Genomic DNA, 19009 nt, shown 5'->3' on the forward strand with positions numbered 1-19009 from the left:
AGCAAGGCTTTTAATAAGATCCCACATGGGAGACTGATAACGAAGGTAAGAGCCCATGGGATCCTTGGCAAATTGGATCCAAAATTGGCTGGATGGCAAGAAGCAGAGGGTGATGGTTGAGAGGTGTTTTTGTGACTGGATGCCTGTGTCCAGTGGGGTCCCACAGGGATCGGTGTTGGGTCCTTTGCTGTTTGTGGTATATATAAACTATTTAGACTTGAATGTAGGAGGATTGATCCGTAAGTTCACGGATGACACGAAAATTGATGGGGTGGTAAATAGTGAGGAGGATAGCCTTAGATTACAGGAGGATATAGATGGGCTGGTTGGATGGGCTGATCAGTGGCAAATGGAATTTACTCTGGATAAGTGTGAGGTGATGCACTTGAGCAGGACAAACAAGGCACGGGAATGCACGATGAATGATAGGACCCTGGGAAGGACCGAGGATCAGAGGGACCTTGGTGTCCATGTCCACCGGTCCGTTAAGGTAGATAAGATGGTTAAGAAGGCATATGGGAAACTTGCCTTTATTAGCCGAGGCATAGAATATAAGAGCAGGGAGGTTATGCTGGAACTGTATGAAATGCTGTTTAGGCCACAGCTAGAGTATTGTGTGCAGTTCTAGAATCCGCATTATAAGAAGGATGTGATTGCACTCGAGAGAGTGCAGAGGAGATTTACCAGGATGTTGCCTGGGCTGGAGAGTTTTAGTTATGGGAAAAGATTGGATAGACTGGAGTTATTTTCCTTGGAGCAGAGGAGATTGAGGTGTATAAAATTATGAGGGGCATAGATAGGGGTGGACAGGAAGGAAGTTTTCCCGTTGGTGGAGGGATCAATAACCAGGGGGCATAGATTTAAGGTAAGGGGCAGGAGGTTTAGAGGGAATGTGAGGAAGAATGTTTTCACCCAGGGGTGGTGGGAATCTGGAACTCATTGCCTGAAAGGGTGGTAGAGGCAGAAACCCTCATAACATTTAAGAAGTATTTGGATGTGTACTTGCTATGCCATGGCATACAAGGCTATGGGCCTAGTGCTGGAAAATGGGATTAGAATAGTTAGGTACTTGTTTGACCGGCGCAGACTCGATGGGCCAAAATGCCTACTTCTGTGCTGTAGACCTCTATGACTTTATGACTCTATGAAGAAAAAACCCTAGGCCAATTCAAGGGAAAATTATAATTCTGGGAAATTCTTTCTTTTATACATTGACATGATGAACACTGCTGTTTTTATGTTATACTTTACAGATACTGTTTCCAGAATTAATAATAATTTGTGTCTTACAGCAGTAATGTATTATACACCTTTTCTGTTTGTCGTTCCATTGCTTCTGAAGCTATGATTTATTTTCTTTTTCTTTACTTCCACAGTTTTTGAGAATCAGTCAGGTTTTGAAGTGCCAAAGCAGACATCACTAAATGGTATGTGGAAAAAAACCTGGAGCCTGACACAATTCATCAGTTTTTTAAAAATCCTGTTTTTGGACTTGATGTTGTTTCCCAAATCATCAATTGTAATAACTGAAGTCAGGTTCTGCACTCTTCATGGCCAGAATTTCATAGCATTCTGCCAGGCACACGCCCGACCCAAACGCACGTAAAATTATGCAAGATGATGTCGAGCGTACATCCCATAAGAACATAAGAAATAGGAACAGGAGTAGACCATTCGGCCCCTCGAGCCTGGTCTGCCATTCATTAGGATCATGGCTGATCTGTTTGTGTTTCGACTTCCACATTCCCATCTAACCCCGATAACTTTTGATTCCCTTGCCTAACAAGGATCTATCTACTTCTTTATAAAATATTCAATGACTCCGCTTCCTCCACCTTTTAAGGCAGAGAATTCCAAAGTCGCACAACCCTCTGAAAGAAAACATTTCTCCTCATCTCTGTTCTAAAAGGGTGACCCCTAATTTTAAAACAGTGCCACCTAGTTCTGGACTCGCACAAGAGGAAACATCCTTTCGACGTCTACCTTGTCAAGGCCGTTCAGGATCTTGTATACTTCATTCAAATCACCCCTCACTCCCCTAAACTCCAATGGGAACAAGCCCAGTCTGTCTAACCTTTCCTCAATGAGACACCCCGCTCATTCAGAAAAAGACCCATTTATGCATACTCTCTGCTTTCTGCCAGCCAACCATTCTTCTATCCATGCTAATATGTCACCCCCTACACCATACGCTTTTATTTTCTGTAATGATCTTTGATGTGCCACCTTATCAAATGCCTTCTGGAAATCCAAGTATTGTACGTCTACAGGCTCCCCATTATCCATGTTACTCCTTCAAAAAAGTCCAATAAATTGGTTAAACATGGGGTAGAATTTTCCCCCCTTTGGGGGGGGGGGTTGTGCAGGTGCAGGGGCAGCTGCGGACCCAACTGGCGCCCCCCCCCCCGATCAGGTCCGCACCGCCAATTAAGGCCTGCCCTGCGTGATGCGCACCAAGAAGTGCTATGCGCTCCCTGTCCGGGCACGGGAGTTTGGTGGGGGGGGGTTCCCTGAGTCGGGAGTGCGATCTTTTGTGCATGTGCGCGCGAAAGACTGCAGAAATCTCCCTGAGGCACAGAGAAGATGAGTTTTAAGTTTTAACAGTTCAATAAAGTGACGAAAAATTTTTATGACATGTCCCTTCTTGTGAAACTGTCACATGAGCTGGGCCATGTGCATTAATTTCAATAAAAATTTATGAGAAAATTTAAAATCATTCATGAAACCTCATCTCGCCTGTGGATGAGGTTCCATGAAAAATGCGAAGGCCGCCTGGGCTCTTCACCTGCCCGACCGACCTTAAGGTGGGATGGGCAGCTCCGTTATTTATTTTAATTGTTAGTTAAATGGCCTTAATCGGCCTTTCGAGTGCACCCGCCGAACTGAAAATCTAAATGATGCGCAATGACGTTGGAACGCACACCTGACATCACCCCGCATTGTTTTATGCCTCGGCAAGCGGGCCTGCCCCCACTTGCCAAGCCAAAGATTCACCTGTGATTTTCTTTTCACAAAACCATGCTGACTTTTCCTGATTGCCTTGAGCCCTTCTAAGTGTCCAGCTTTAACCTCCTTAATGATCAATTCCAATAACTTCCCCATGATAAATGTCAAGCTAACTGACCTATAGTTTCCTGTTTTATGCCTCCCTCCCTTATTGAATAGAGGGGTTATATTTACTACTTTCCAATCTGATGGAACATTTCCGGAATCTAGCAAATCTTGGGAAAACTAACACCAGAATCTAGTGAACCTTGGAAAATTAACACCAGCACATCAACTACCTCATTAGCCACCTCTTTAAGACCCTGGGCAGGTATTACATTTTTATCAGTTTGTCATCCGAGGGCAGGATAAAGCGCACAAGCACTTTTATTTTATTTGTGATTTTTGCCTTTGTCATATTTCTGAGTTTTGCCTGATTTCCTTTTGATTGCGCTAGCTTTCTAAGCTGGTTCACCCACAAATCTGTGCTAAAGTTCTAACAAAGTATATCAGTCTGTACAGACCATGGGGAACAATGACATTTACAGGAAGTATTGGCCTTGAAACTCCATGACCATTTGGCATATTGCCATGGCAATTATATGGGGAGGGGTTGTTGAGCTAAGGGTAGGGGCTCTCTGAACATCAGACTCCCCGTGACACCGACCTTCATTATAACTCTGCATACAGCTACTGCAGATTGGAGGTGTCCCAACTGACCCAGCTGTGGATGTAGAGTATGACCAGATCCCTGCATAATTAAAAACAGGTTTTTAAAAAAGATTCCCCTATAAAAGGTAATAACCACACTTGTTTGTAGCCCCCAGCACCCCCTCCCTCCATGGACGCTAGCCCTAGAAGCGCCACCTTAGGCGACAGTCCAGAGCTGCTGCAATAGCAGGTAGGCTAGATGCACCTTTGATCGCATGGATGTCTACAGCATTGGAGCATTCTGCTGTCTGGAGTTCAGTAGGTTATGGGTTCAAGTCCCACTCCAGAGCATTGAGCACGTGAGCTTACAGCCCCAGCACAGTCCTGAGAGAGTTCTGTGGTGCCAGTGTTCAGGTGAGATGTTAACCTGACACCTTGTCTGCCCTCTCAGATGGATGTAAAAGATCCAATATTGCTGTCTATGGGAGCTTGCTCTGCACAAATTGGCTGTCTGGCACATGTTCCATATTACAATGGTGACCACAGTTCAAAAAGTACTGAGGCACTCTGGGACGTCCTTGAGTAATGAAAGGTTATTCATTATTTTTTCATTCTTCACTGATGTATGTAGATGAAGGGAACCACCGCCTCAACTGTTTCACCCCTCGGCCTGCCCACAGCTTGCTGCCACAAAGTTTAGTTGGATCAATGACAAATCCTGGACAGGACCTGTAGATTTTCAAGGCATAGTTGAGAGCTACAAAATACAAATACACTGACTCAGTGAAGATTTTAGTCTGGATCAGTTCATATCCAAAAAGCCGCAGAATTAACACCAAATTTGTTTCCATGTTGCAGAAGCTATCTGTTTTTCCACTGGAAGTTTAATTGAAGTTACCAAAGTCTTGGGGGATACCATTGGACCTGGTGCCCGACTCATTCCCACACCTACTCGCACAGTCAGGGTGGGTGGGAGATGTGTTTCATGCTGGGCAGGCCTTAATTGGCCAACCAGTGTGAAATAGCGTTGAGAACATGATCTCGCCCGGGACCAGATTCGACATCTGCTTCCGTGCCCGCTGACTTTGGGCACATGCCAAGCATGAAATTCAGGCCTATGTATTTAGTGCAGTTTCCCAGAATAGATCAATGGAATTCTTCTTTCTCACTTTCAGATTCTACTTAACAGTTTTCCAAAATTGTTTGAAAAGGAATGAGAGGTCAAATTTCAAAAGCTTTATTCAGATAAAATATATATGGGGCAGAATTTTGCCGTCGGCGAGCAAGGGACAGGGTCCGCTCACCAACGCGTAAAATGACACAGGATGACGTCGGGCAGAACCCCCGACATCACCGCGCCCCATTTAAATTTTCAGGAAGGCGGGGGCTCAGCAAAATCAGCTGTGGGCCCGCCGACCTGTCAATGGCCAACTGAGGCCATTGACAGGATCATTTAAACAATTAAAGGACCTGCCCATCCAACCTTAAGGTTAGTGGGCAGGCCAGGAGCCCCGGCGGGAACTAGAAAAAACATGAAACCTCATCCACAGGCAGGATGAGATTTCATGCAGGGTGTTAAAAATTTCAATAAAGTTAATCTGTAAATTATGAACATGTCGCATCTCATGTGACATTGTCACATGAGGGGGACATGTTAGGGAATTTTTCTTTTTCTATTTTTAATATTATTCAAAGTGGAAGCGATCTGCCTGAGGCAGCACTTAGCCTCAGGGAGATGTGCGTATGCACGAAAGAGCGCACTCTCGCTTTTAGGGAATCCCCCACCCCCCTGGCCGCACAGGAAGTGCCTAGCGCTTCCCACCGGACGTCACGCTGGGCGGGCCTTAATTGGCTCGCCCACGTAAAATGGCGGTGTGGACCGCTTCGCTGGCGGGGATCGGCTCTCCACCTGCCAGAGATTGGGTCAGGCCTGCCCACCCGACAGGCAGAAAATTCTGCCCAAGGAGTTTTTTCTAAACTTGTGTGTGTGTGTGTGTGTGTGTGATATTCTAATCAACCCATAAGTGAAGAACAGCTGTAAAATTCCTGCCTTACATACTTAATAATTTTCACCTTCTGTATATAAGGCCTTGTACAGCGGGGCTGTAACATGGTGCTTTTTTCCCTCATTATCAGCAATAAATAGGTTTTTCTGCCGTCAGCACCTCAACAAAAAATTTCTAAAACTACCATGGATGGTAGGGCCAAAGTAAAATACTGTGGTTGCTGGAAATCTGAAATAAAACAGACAATGCCGGAAGCACTCAGCCAGCATCTACGGAAACAGAAAGTCAGTTAATGGCCTGAATCTTCTGGTCGGTGCGTGTGAGCGGGCCCCGCTTGCCAACGCGTAAAATGACGTCAGGAGTGTGTCCCGACGTCACCGTGTGTCATTCAGATCTTCAGTTTGGCGGGCACGCAGCGGAGTCGGCTGCACGCCTGCCATACTGTCAAAGGCCTATTAAAGCCATTTAAATAGCAATTAAAGAATTAACATACCTTAAGGTTGGCGGGCAGGCAAAGAGCCCAGGCGGCCTTCACATTTATCATGAAACCTCATCCATGGGCAGGATGAGGTTTCATGAAGGTTTTATAAAGCAAATTAAAAGTTTTATTAAAATTGATTGACATGCCCCAGCTCATGTGACACTGTCACGTGAGGGGACATGTCTGAATATTTTTTTTCTTTATTTCAAATAATAATAATCAAACTAATCTCCCTGAGGCAGCTCTGTGCCTTGGAGATTTCTGCACTTTTTCTCCCCAATGTTTCAGGATGATGGCCTTTCATCAGAACTTACAGAGCTTCCAACAGTTCTGGTGAAAGACTATTGCCCTGAAATATTGGGGGATAATTTTAGTCCCAATACATGGATGAGTTTGGTAATGGTGAGAGGTTAATAACTTAAAAACGTCTGAAACAGGGACTCAACTAGCCCACTTCCAACTTTAATGGATTCAGGATGAAGCGTGGCCGATCAATCAGCTTGCAGGGAAACGTGGGTGGTTGAAACCTTTTAAGGAGGCGGTGTGATTTCATTTTAGCAGTATTTCTGCTTTTAACCCTTGCTAGGGGTAGGGATGCAGGGGGTTCCCAGGCATCAAGAAGCCTGGCAAGTAAAAGCAGGCAAGAGCTCGATCCATAAGGTAGGAATAGTTCTCCAGATCCAGCAAGCTACCCAGTAAGCCATTTCACACCCCCAACCATCATCTCTTCCCACCAACTTGGCTATCATCTCCTTCTCCCCCTGCCCCCACCAGCCCACTATCTCTTCTCCCATACACACTTCCCCCTGCTCAATCCCACTATAATGTGGTTGACTCTTAAATGGCCAGCATGCCACTGAGTTGGATCTAAACTGCTACAGCCTTTACCACATGGACTGCAGCAGTTCAAGATAGAGGTTCACGACCAGTTTTTCAAGGGCAGTTGGGGATGGGAAATAAATATTGTCCTTACCTGTGATGTCCAGACCCTGTGAATGAATTTTTAAAAATCCTCAGAATTTTGGTGTCACCAGGGTAGCTTTATATCTGGGCCCATTGACAATGATTGCACTGTTTGACAGGTTTGTCCCATAGGTTGGTATCTGTGGTGACAGTACAGGCACAAATAGGTCACAGGGCAGTTTTAGTGTTTACGATGAGGGTTTCTCTGTATTTAACTAAGCCACTTAAGGCCACTAGCTACTTTGCATAACTGCAAATGAACCTCCCTCTCTTTTGTGGGTAATGGTTGGAGTTACCCCACAAAGGTACGTTAGTTGACCTTTGCAGAAGCACATCCAGCAGCCAATCATCTACTCATGAAGTGATCTGTACTAGTAACTGGAAACTGGGGTCAGAGGAATTTATGGAATTACCCATTGGAATTGACAGGCATCGCAATCTCACTCTTTATCCGGACCATATATTACTGTAATCTTAAATGTTTTTCACAGGTACAAGTGTTCCAGATGGGTTTGAGAAACAATCAAAAGAGATTTCCCTAAGGTGAGTGTATACGTGTTTTGTTTGTGACTGAATTGGTACTAGGACTTGGCTGTTTTGTGGCTTAAGTGACCTGCTATACCTATGCCTGTACTTTCAGTGTTTCACACCTGTAATACTTAAAGATCTTAACTGAAAAATTATTGTTAGTGATGTTAGTAGATGAACAAATGAACAGAATAATTGGCATTCCTTAGACTTGCGTGTTAACAAAGGTGTTAATCTGTATTGTCTAAATGGCTTAGTTACACTGTTCAAATAGTGAACACAAAAAATGTTATACTAATCACTAAACTATATTATTCATTAAATTATAGAAGCAGTCTAGTGAGACCTGGACAATATCCAGGCTTGGGCTGACAAGTGGCAAGTAACATTCGTGGCACACAAGTGCCAGGCAATGACCATCTCCAACAAGAGAGAATCTAACCATTGCCCATTCAATGGCATTACCATCACTGAATCCCTCACTATTAACATTCTGGGAGTTACCATTGACCAGAAATTGAACTGGACTAGCCATATAATTACTATGTCTACAAGAGCAAATCAGAGGTTAGGAACCCTGTAGCAAGTAACTCACCTCCTGACTTCCCAAAGCCTGTCCACTATCTACAAGGCACAGATCAGGAGTGTGATGGCATACTCTTCACTTGTCCAGGATAAAGCAGCCTGCTTGATTGATACCCAATCCAGAAACATTTGCTCTCTCTACCATTGACACACACTGGCAGCAATGTGTACCATCTGCAAGATGCACTGCAGAAATTCACCAAGGCTCCTTAGACAGCACCTTCCAAACCCATGACCATCTAGGATAAGGGCAGCAGTTAGATGGGAACACCACCAACTGGAAGTTCACCTCTAAGCCACTCACCATCCTGATTTGAAAATATATCACTGTTCCTTCACTGTCACTGGGTCCTGAAACTCTCTCCCTGGCAGGATTGTGGGTGTACCTACAGCAGTTGAAGAAGGCAGCTCACCACCAAATTTTCAAGGGTATTTAGGATGGGCAATAAATGCTGGCCTAGCCAGCAATGCCCAAATCTCATGAAAGCATTTTTTTAAATGTTTACACCGCAGAAGACCGTTTGACCCATCACTCATGGGCCTGACCTCCGGACAAGCTATCCAATTTGGACTAATATTTTGTTCTTTCCCCATGTCTTTTAAAACATTGTTTTTTACTAATAATTATTCCCACAACTTTTCACAGCTGCTATGGATTGTGAATCCACTGCTGTGTCCGTCTAGTAGCCCTGTGCATAAAAAATCCTAGTCCTTCCTTTTGTACTTTTGCTGATCTTAAATTTATGCCCTTAAGTTCCTGATTCACTAACCAGTGGAAATCATTTCTCATGATTTCTTTTTGCCATTGAAATTTTTAATACCTATATCAGTTTTTGCCTTCACCTTATTTTCTCTTGTCTGTCTCCATAACTAAAGTCTCTCACCCAAGTGTCATCTTTGGTGCACCCTTTCCATAGCTTTGACATCCTTCCTAAATTAAGGTATCCAGGTTTGGGCACGGTATTCTAATTGTGGCCTAGGCAGTGGCCGGTATCAGTTTTAATAATCATCTGCCAATATTGTCAACGGTGACTTCAGAACTCTTCACTGCTTATTGTCATTGACAACCCCTGAGGTACTTTGTGGAAATTGTAACATAAAATATACATATGATATAGTGTCAATACCACAATGTTGAAAGCTGTACAGTCAAATGTAGGAACTTACCTTAAGTTACACATCGTCATAAATTTTTCAGGGAGCAAGAGATGCTACACTATGTTAGTATTAGGTATCTGATGGGGAGAGTGAGTAATGCAGAGTTTTTTTTGACTTTTGATAAAATATCAATATTGCTGGATGTAAGTTATGATTGATGTTTCTAGATCGTAAAACCCATACAAAGCTTTGATTTATGAATGGCTTTGAAGTACAACTGGACTAATGTTTTCATTTTATCCAATGTTAGGAAATATAAAATAAATGGGTTAATGGCTTTAAAATGGCAGACTGGAGAATGATATAAACCCATTAAGGATTCATATAATGATGTTGCAAACTGTAAAATTGCAGGGCTATAATTATGTGTGTTTGCACTTTGCTTTTTTCATATTTCCCTATATAGATACTCTGGTTACAAGAGCATGTCAGAGGCTTTGTCAAAGGAGTAGGGTTTAAGGAGTGTCTTAAAGGAGTAAAGTAAAGTAGCGAGACAGAGAGGAGTAGGGATGTTATTTCAGATCCTGGGGCCTAGGTAACTGAACACGCGACCACCAATTGTGGAGCGATTAAAATCAGGGAGACACAAGATGAGAATTAGAGGAGCTCAGATACCTCGAAGGGTTGTAGGGCTGAAGGAGATTACAGAGATAGGGAGAAGCAAGGCCATGAAGGGATTTTAAAACAAGGATAAGAATTTTGAAATCAAGACATTGCTTGACTGGGAACCAGTGTAGGTCTACAAGCACGGGGATGTTAGGGGAACAAAACTTCTAGTTAGGACATGGGTACGGAGTGTTGGATGACAAGGTTGCAAATCTTTGGAATTCTCTACTTGAGAATGAATGCTCAGTCATTGTGTATTCAAGATTGATAGATCTTTGGACACAAAGGGAGTCAAGGAATATGGGGACAGGAAGAGAAAATGGAATTGCTATAGAAGTGTAATTATGATCTTATTGAACGCTAGAGCGGGCTCAAGGGGCCATATGGTCTACTTCTGCTTCTATTTCTTCTGTTCTTATATTCCACCTCCTTGTATTTTAGTCTTTTAGCTATAAACCACAGCACTCGATTAGCCTTTTTGGTTACTGTTTGTACCTGCCATTTTAATGACCTATGTCAATGGGCCCCAAGTCTCTGACTCTCCAAATTCTCTAGCTTTCCACCATTCAGGAAGTATTCTGACCCACCCTTTTTAGGTCCTAAGTGGATGGCCTCACTCTTTCCTACATGGAAATCCATTTGCTGCAATTTTGCCTTTTCATTTAATCTGCTAATATCTTTTTATAATGTTATACTTTCAACTACACTGCTTATAATGCCACCTATCCAAATGTCACCAGCAAATTTAGGTGTTAATAAATGTGGTGAATAGTTGAGGCCCCAATGCAGCTATGGGACACCATTCATCACATCCTGCCAATTGGACTACCTGTCATTATCCCTACTCTTTGTCACTTGCTTTCAATCACACACCTCCTTAATGACCTACATTGGTCACCTGTTCCTTAATGTATTAAATTTAAAATCCATGCCCTTCACAGCTTTACACAACTTTATCTCTGCGTCCATCTCCAGCCTTTTGATTCTACTGGTCCTCTAACTCTGACTTCCTATGCTTCCTCTCCCTTCCTTCCATTCCATGAGAGGCGACAGACCTTATGTTACCATACCCCAATGCTTTTCAGCTCTGTTCTCAAACCCTACCACCCCCCCCCCCCCCCCCCCCCCCCCCCCGCCCCCCCCCACCACCTCTGCTCCTTCAACTCCTTCTTCATCTTTCAAAACTTTTACAATACAGAGATCAGCTTTTATTCATCTAAGCTTGCCTCAAAATCTTGGTACACATTTATTTTCTCCTCTGAATCTAGATTTTCTAGATTAAGGATTCTATGTAAATGCAAGTTGTTGTAAACTGCTACTGGTGACAGTTATGGTAGTTTTAGTATCATCCACCACATCAACTTTCTGGATAACTATTGTCTAGTTTATCTGTCAACTTGTTCAAAGGTTGGCAAATGTAAAGGACATTGATGTCAAAACATTGTATTTACCAAAAGTTTGAAATTGCCAATCAGTTCTGATTTTACTTTTTGAGCTTGCAAATATTTAATATTTCTATATAGCTATTTGCATATCTGTAGAGTTTATTACGTACAAGGTAACATATGAAAACATTTTAGAGCGTGGTGATTGCGAGAAAAGAGGAAAGACGGGATTAGGATTGAGATAAGGCAAGAGCATGATTGAAGAGGAAGATCTAACACAAAGTTTTGAAGGGGAGCTTCACCACTGCTTCAAACAGCTAATCAGCATGTCCCTATTGCCCTGTTCTCAACTTCCAAGAATATTCTTTCCATAAATCTGCAGTTCCTATGTTTTGCTACTTCTCTTCATTATATAATCTGGTTCATACCCTGTATTTTCAGTTACATCATTTAATCATGAATTCAGTACCAGGTGCCTGTTTGCAGTAAATATACAGATGAGGGTGGCCATTCAGTCCATTCTTCCAAAAGAAAATAAATCTATAACTGCACCCCCCTTAAGGCATAGAACTGGGTTTGAATGATCTTAAGATTTCATCACTAATTGATCAGAAGTGCACTTCAAGTACTGATAATACTTCAAGTGAAGACATGCTTCCTGACATCAGTTACAATTTTTAAAATTCATTGTGTTTTTCTAGTCTATCACATGTCTGTTCTTTGAGGCCATGGATGTTACTTACTCACTTCAGTTTGACTGTGAAAATGTATTTTATATCCTGAGTTTTAAAAGTTCCATCATCAAACTTAAATTATTTTTTAAAAAGTTTAGTAATATGGATATCACTAGCAAGGTTGGCATCTAGGGCAAGATCGGAGGGACCGGATATTCCATTTTATTGGTCCGTCAACTTTTCTGTCTCGTGGGCTGGACTGGGAAATCCCGGCCCTAGTGCCCATTCCTAATTTACCCTGAGAAGGTCTTGACAAACTTTCTTCTTGAATTACATAGCAGTTTGATGAAGCTAAGTGGTTTGTTAGGCCAGCTCAGAAGGCAGTTAAGACTCAACTACCTTGGTATGGGACTGGTGTCACACATGGGTCAAACTGGGTAAGGAGGATATGTTTCCTTCACTAAAGTACAAATTTGCCTTTCACGAATTGAATCTATGGTACTTGATGATCTACACTCACGGCCCGTCGTGATGTAGAGCTCCAAGTTTGCCTTTTCTCTATGGTTCAATTTCATGTATCCTTCTGCTATATCACCTTTGTCATCTTTTTCACGTGAAGGATCTCCAGTTTTTTCTAGTTTTCTATCCCATGTCCATTCTTTGAGGTTATGGCTATACTGACTCACTTCAGTTTGACTGTGAAAATATATTTTATAGTCTGAATTCAAAAGATATTGTCATCCAACTCAAATTGTTTTTTTAACAATTTTACCAGACATGAATGGTTTCAGACAGAGGATACAATCACAGTTGTTATATACACCAAAAAAAAGGTATGTGCTCAAGAATAAAACCATCTGCAGAATTGTCATTGGATAGATAACGTTTAATCTTAGCTGACTGCAATAGTTTTGCTTAACTGTGGGACGTGGGAGAAGAAGCACAGACTCTGAATAATTCTGAAGATCAATTTAACGTGACAATTAAGAAGCTGCTGCCATATTTCTGAATTGTGTAACTAAATGTTTGACAAGCTGTGCAAACATTTGGTAAATTAAACCTTGAAAATGATTTTGGCAAATGATAACATTGATCTTCATTTGTGTTGCTTTCAGCAAAATATGGCAAATGAATTCTCACTTTTATTGTGCTGTTCATTAGTAATCCTTCCAAGAAATATTACAAGTAAATCTTGGTTTATAACTTGTGGAGCCAAACTATAGGCAAGTACTCCCCTGAACAAAATTAGATGATTTTCAAAGAATCTGTGCTGTATTGGGAATCATGGGTTCAATTTTTTTATTAGCATCTCATTGTCCACCAGTGTCTACTTCAAAATGTTTGTGTGCATATATGCACGAACACACAATTCTCTTAAGTCTAACACTTGTTACACTTAGCTTTTTTCCCACAGTAAAATATTTATTTTGATTTTAATTACCTCTGAACCCAACATTTTGTCTCCAAGGTAGTTGTTGCTGTTGTCTCCTTAACTATGAGCAGGCACAGAGAGCACCAGTCTGAGACTTCTACAACATTCAGATCAGATTTTCTTTTTGCATAATTTTTTTGAATATATTTAAAATAGATTTTATTTTCAGCTATGTCCTGTGTGGTCTCATCACTGGTTCTTACTGAACCATCACCAGATGCCATCAAGTTCCCCCTCTCAGTTGCCATGCTGCCCTGCTGCCCTGCCTCTAAGCCACAATTGTAATTACTTTTACATGTGTTAAAGCTCGAACTGGCTTTGTAGTTAAAATGGTAGCATATTTACCAGAGAATAAAGGGAAGGTGGTGGGGAAAAGTATGCAAGAGTGGGGAGCAGAAAGGTTGCAGAAGGGAGCAATAAAAGAAGGAAGGGGGAGGGAGAAATTGGGTATCAACTGGGGGGTGAGAGGAAGGAGAAGAGAGAAATGTGAGAGGGGTGAACTCGGCTAAATAAAGGTTGCTGGCTGCCAATTTTCTCTACTTCCACTCCTAGAATAATGCTAGCCCTCAACTTTTCCATTTCAGTAGCTCTACCAGCTTTCCCTCTCAACTTCCAACTGTCCAATACTTGTCTGGCCTTCCATTCTATCTCTGCCTCTTAACTTTCATCCTTTTCTTGTGCCTCCCATCTTCCATCCCTGTCCCTCTTTCAACTTCCCAACCTCCATCTCTCAAAGATCCCAATCCCCAGTTCACCCAAACAACAGATTAAGCCTTCAAACTGTTGTAAAATGTCAGTAGTTTAACCATAGTCTTGGGAAACTCCAAGACCCCACTCTAGTTTATCAAACTGGAAGACCACCTCACTTCCCCTGTGCGAGGAAAATACAACCCAATGTTTAAACACAGAACCAGTCATAGAATAGAGATCAGAGGAAGGGAGAGAAAAAAAATCCACATAAAACTAAGGAATATTAAAGGAGAAGGGGGCAGAGGGGAAGGAGCAGTAAAACCCTTGATATCTGCCCTCCCTAAGTGCTCCAAAATACCAGGAATCTACTCTTACCCTGGTGCATTTTGTCTATTATTTTTCAGGCAGTTCCCAGTATCTGAAATGCGAGGGAAGGTCAAGGGGTCTGGTAACAATGGGAAGAGATATCTGGACAAAACAGCTTAGCAGAAAGATATTTGGGATTTCAAAGCTCTGGAGGGGTTCTTGGAGTTTGGTAAAGCAACCAGGGTACCCTCTGAGTTATGTGTAATGCCATGGGAGGGGGTCAACTAGTTTATATTGTTGAGAATCCATAGCTATGTAAGGTACACTTGCTGTGTCCGTATTAACTTTGTACAATTTTTGTTTGATGTACAAATTTCTTGTCACAATATTTCCGTCACTGTTCAGCTTTCCAATTTGAGCACTGATTCCATTCTCTTTGGAATCTTCATGCTAGGTGACATTGTGCCACTGTTCTGCACTTGTGCCTGCTTGATAGGCTAGAACATGTGATCACCTTATGCCTGTGTTCTTCCATCTCCCCCCGCCCCTCTCCCTGCACATGCTCTGCTTTTCACACATTGTCTTGTGTGTTCACTCTCAAGCTTTCTCTTTTGGACTGGTTTTCTCTTTCTGAGACACTGATTTCCACCATTTCCACTATTTATCAGTCTCTGCTCTCAGCTAAACATTCATAATGAGCACAGGTGGAGAACACAGATGTCTGGCCATCTGTTTCTATGGAAACAGTTCTCCACTGTGCTCAGTCCATTTCAGATCACAACAACTCACTACCCTTACCAAGTATTGCTTTTTTAAAAAATGCTTTCAGGATGTGAGTGACATTGGCTCAGATGTTTTTGTTACCCAGCCTTAATTGTCTTGGTTTGTACAGCTGAGTATCTTGTTAGGTCATGAAGAGTGAACTGTTGTTTGAACTTGAGTCACGTTTAGGCCAGATCAGGTAGAAGTGACTGAATCCCTTCTCTGACAGACTTCAGTGTACTGGTTAAGTGTTGATAACAACCAGCTTTAATCATCAACTTTTCTGGTACCAACTCAGACATTACATGTTCCTTTCAAAAGGGAAGGGAGGAATTTGCACTGACAATTTATATGATATACATAATGGTACCGGTAATTGAAATGCTACTTGCATGTGAAATGATCAGTTATTCCAAGTATCTGTACATCTCCTTATTTAAATTCTTAATCTGAATTTATTAATTTGAAGCAGCATAAATTTGTGGCAGTTCTTAATTTGTGCAAATTCTTTCAAAGGACATCAACTCAGGTTCCGTGATTGTAGATTTGGAAGGTGGTGTGCTAAGAACAGAAGTTCGTCAACAAGAATATTCTTATATCCTTCACCTGGGTACGTAGGTGCTTCACTGTTGCTGTTGGTCAAACAAATCAGAAAATAAAATGAGTTTTCATTTTGTATGTACATTATTTGATCCATATTTTTCACTGATATTGTACTTTTGAAGGCTTTGATAATACATCGCTGAAAATCTGTCTATTAAATTTCAAGACTGAAATTGTTCATTGTTGCAAGATTAAAATTCATATGGGCCAGCACCAAGCTATTGAAACAAATGGCTTAAGACATTTTACTCTAAACATTTTTAAATTGAAAACTACAAGTAGAAAATGTTTGTGGTAGCATAACTTAAAAGAAAGTAGGAAATGTTAAAGCAAGGCATAGAATGCCTCGAGCCTATTTGATGATATGGGATACAGTATTTTATTGTCCATTTAACTAATAGTATGGGATCTTAAGAAGAGGATGATGACCTGTTCAAAATTATGTCACAAATAACAACAACTTTTTAATGTAGTGAAACATCCTAAGAAGTTTCACAGAAGGGCAGCTAATGGCTTAAACCCCATTTTTAAGGTGAAATGTATGAGCTCCTTGTACTTCAGCTTAGAAATGAGGATTGGGGGGATGGGGGGGCTATAAAATTGGCCAGAGGAGTTGGTTTATAGCGAAAAGAGGGAGTTTGAAGTTGTCCTTGATCCTGGAGTAAGAAGGGAATTTAGCCATGGAGAATTTAAAGCCATATTACCTGAAGCAGGAAAGCAGAACCATAGCTAATGGTAAACATTGAAATCTCCAGTCATGGGCATTATAGCAGAAAGGAAGTTAAAATTGATTAAATTTATTTTTCTGAAGTTATGAATTTGAGAGCATTTGAAACAGTAGATTAAAATAGTAAGGAGAGACAGGTTGTTTACAGGAATAGGCGATTCAATAGGAATAGGTGGTTCAATGGAGCAACATCAGCATAAGATGAAAGGGATATCCTTTGCATCTGTATCAGGTAGATGGATTCCAACAGCAAAGTGATGGAAGGTGCTGTTGGCAGTTCTATTAAGTAGCACTTACTCAGCAATGATGATTGCATGGTATTCAGCACCCATTCATAACTCCTCAGATACTGAAGAAGTCTGCCTGCATGCAGCAAGACCTGGACAACATGGAGGTCTGGCCTGGTAAGTGGCAAGTAACATTCATGCCACACAAATGCCAGGAGACGACCATCTCCAACAAGAGAGAAGCTAACCATCTCCCCTTGACACTCAGCTGCATTGCCATTACCTGACCAGCAACACCCTGGGAGTTACCATTGACCAGAAACCTAACTGGACCAGCTGGATGAATTCTTTAACTACAAGAACAGGTTAGAGGCTGCAAATTCTGAGGCAAACAACTCATTTCCTGACTCTCCAAAGCCTGTGCACTATCTGCAAGGCACAAGTCAGGAGTGTGATGGAATACGCTCCACATGCCTGAATGAATGCTACTCCAACAACACCCAAGAAGCACAACACCGTCGAGGACAAAGCAGCCGACTTGACTGACATCCCATCCACGGCAGCAATTCACCAAGCCTCCTTTGACAGCATATTCCAAACTCTCAATTACTCTCACCTAGAAGGACAATGGCAGCAGATGCATGGGAACACCCCCAAATTTCCCTCCAAGCCACAAAGCATCCTGACTTGCAGTTGGTCCCTTCACTATCACTGAGTCAAAATCCTGGAACTCATTCCTTAACATCACTGTGGGTGCACCTACATCATATGGACTGCAGCGGTTCAAGAAAGCGACTCACCACCATCTTCTCAAGGGCAATTGGGGATGGACGATAAATGCTGGTCTAGCCACTGACACCCTCATTTTCATGAACAAATTTTTAAAAAGCATTGTTTTCAGCAGAAGCCATTTTCTTCTGCCTCCCAGAACTTATAATTCTTAAGCTCCAAGAGAATAGTCAGTGTGAAATTGCATTTTCAAAATAGAGCAGGCTGTGCTGGTCTGAGATGAAGCAGGAAATTTAACTGTGCAGGGTGAAATCATAATAGATATTAAATATTTTATTTTACTTTTGATGGCGCAAGTGAGAATGTCGGTGTAATAGAGAATGATATAGAACAAATTTTAGTGATAACTGTGGAAAGGGACTTGGTCCTGAAAAATTAATAGAACTCAATGCAGGTAAGACACTGAGTCCTAATGGCAGTTGTCCACCTTTAAATGTGAAAATTATGGCATGGGATTAGAGATAGCCAATGCAACATCAGGCTAGTAACATCAGGTGTGGTCAAACAGTTGGACTTCATAATTTGAGATAAACTTAGTGAGCACTTAGAGCTTTTCATTCTAAGTCTAGCAGCATACGTTAATTAGTCATGTTTCTCGAAGATGTGATTCTGTAAAGGGAATGCAGTTGATGTGTGTGGATTTTCAGAGGGCATTCGATGAGGTACCAAAAGAGATTGAAAAATTCTGTTGCATGGCCCAAGAGAAAATCAGAGACTGGAATCATAAAATGGTTGGAGCACAGGAAAAGTTATTCGGTCCGTTGTGTTCTCGCCGGCTCTCTGCAAGAGCAACCCATCTACTCCCGCTCCCCTGCCTTTTCCCCATAGCTCTGCAATTTTTTTCTCTTCAGATAATTACCCAATTCTCTTTTGAGAGTCATGGTTGAATCTGTCTCCACCACATTCTCAGGCAGTGCATTCCAGACCTTAACCACTTGCTGCGTAAAAAAGATTTTCCTTACGCCACCGTTGCTTCCTTTGCCACTTAGCTTAAATATTTGTCCTCTGGTTCTCGACCCTTCCGCCAATCCGAACAGTTTCTGCCTATATACTCTGCCCAGACTCCTCATGATTTTATTAAATCTTCTCTCAATCTTCTCTAATGAGAGCAACTCCAATTTCTCCCATTATGTCCATGTAACTGAATTCGCTCCTCCTGGAACCATTCTTGTGAATCTTTTCTACACCCTCTCTAATTCTTCCACATTATTCCTAAATGTGATGCCCTGAATCGGACACAATACTGCAGTTGAAGCCAAACCAATGTTTTATGAAGGTACACCATAACTTACTTGCTTTTGTGCCAGTGTAGTGCAGCTTCTGGACGACCAGAGCAATTCAGACAGCAACGTTCTAATTTCCCTATTTAACTGGAAGCTGCTGTCAAGTTTACTCCTTAACAACAATGAGCACTGGTAGCTTGACCTTTATTCTTACCACAAAATCCAATC

The 19009-nt window shown here is 41.9% G+C and overlaps 1 protein-coding gene across 4 annotated transcripts in view; it reads left to right on the plus strand.

The window, feature by feature from the left end:
* Positions 1-19009, plus strand: part of LOC121277623 (cytochrome b5 reductase 4) — a 110531-nt gene that overhangs the window by 29768 nt on the left and 61754 nt on the right. For all 4 annotated transcript variants that reach the window (XM_041187183.1, XM_041187184.1, XM_041187185.1 and 1 more), the window contains exons 5-8: positions 1377-1427; positions 7578-7629; positions 12798-12855; positions 15729-15822. In XM_041187183.1, coding sequence (XP_041043117.1) covers positions 1377-1427; positions 7578-7629; positions 12798-12855; positions 15729-15822 — 255 coding nt within the window. The remainder of the gene's footprint in view (positions 1-1376; positions 1428-7577; positions 7630-12797; positions 12856-15728; positions 15823-19009) is intronic.

This window comes from Carcharodon carcharias, chromosome 5 (genome assembly GCF_017639515.1).
Source record: "Carcharodon carcharias isolate sCarCar2 chromosome 5, sCarCar2.pri, whole genome shotgun sequence".
Lineage (NCBI taxonomy): Eukaryota > Metazoa > Chordata > Chondrichthyes > Lamniformes > Lamnidae > Carcharodon > Carcharodon carcharias.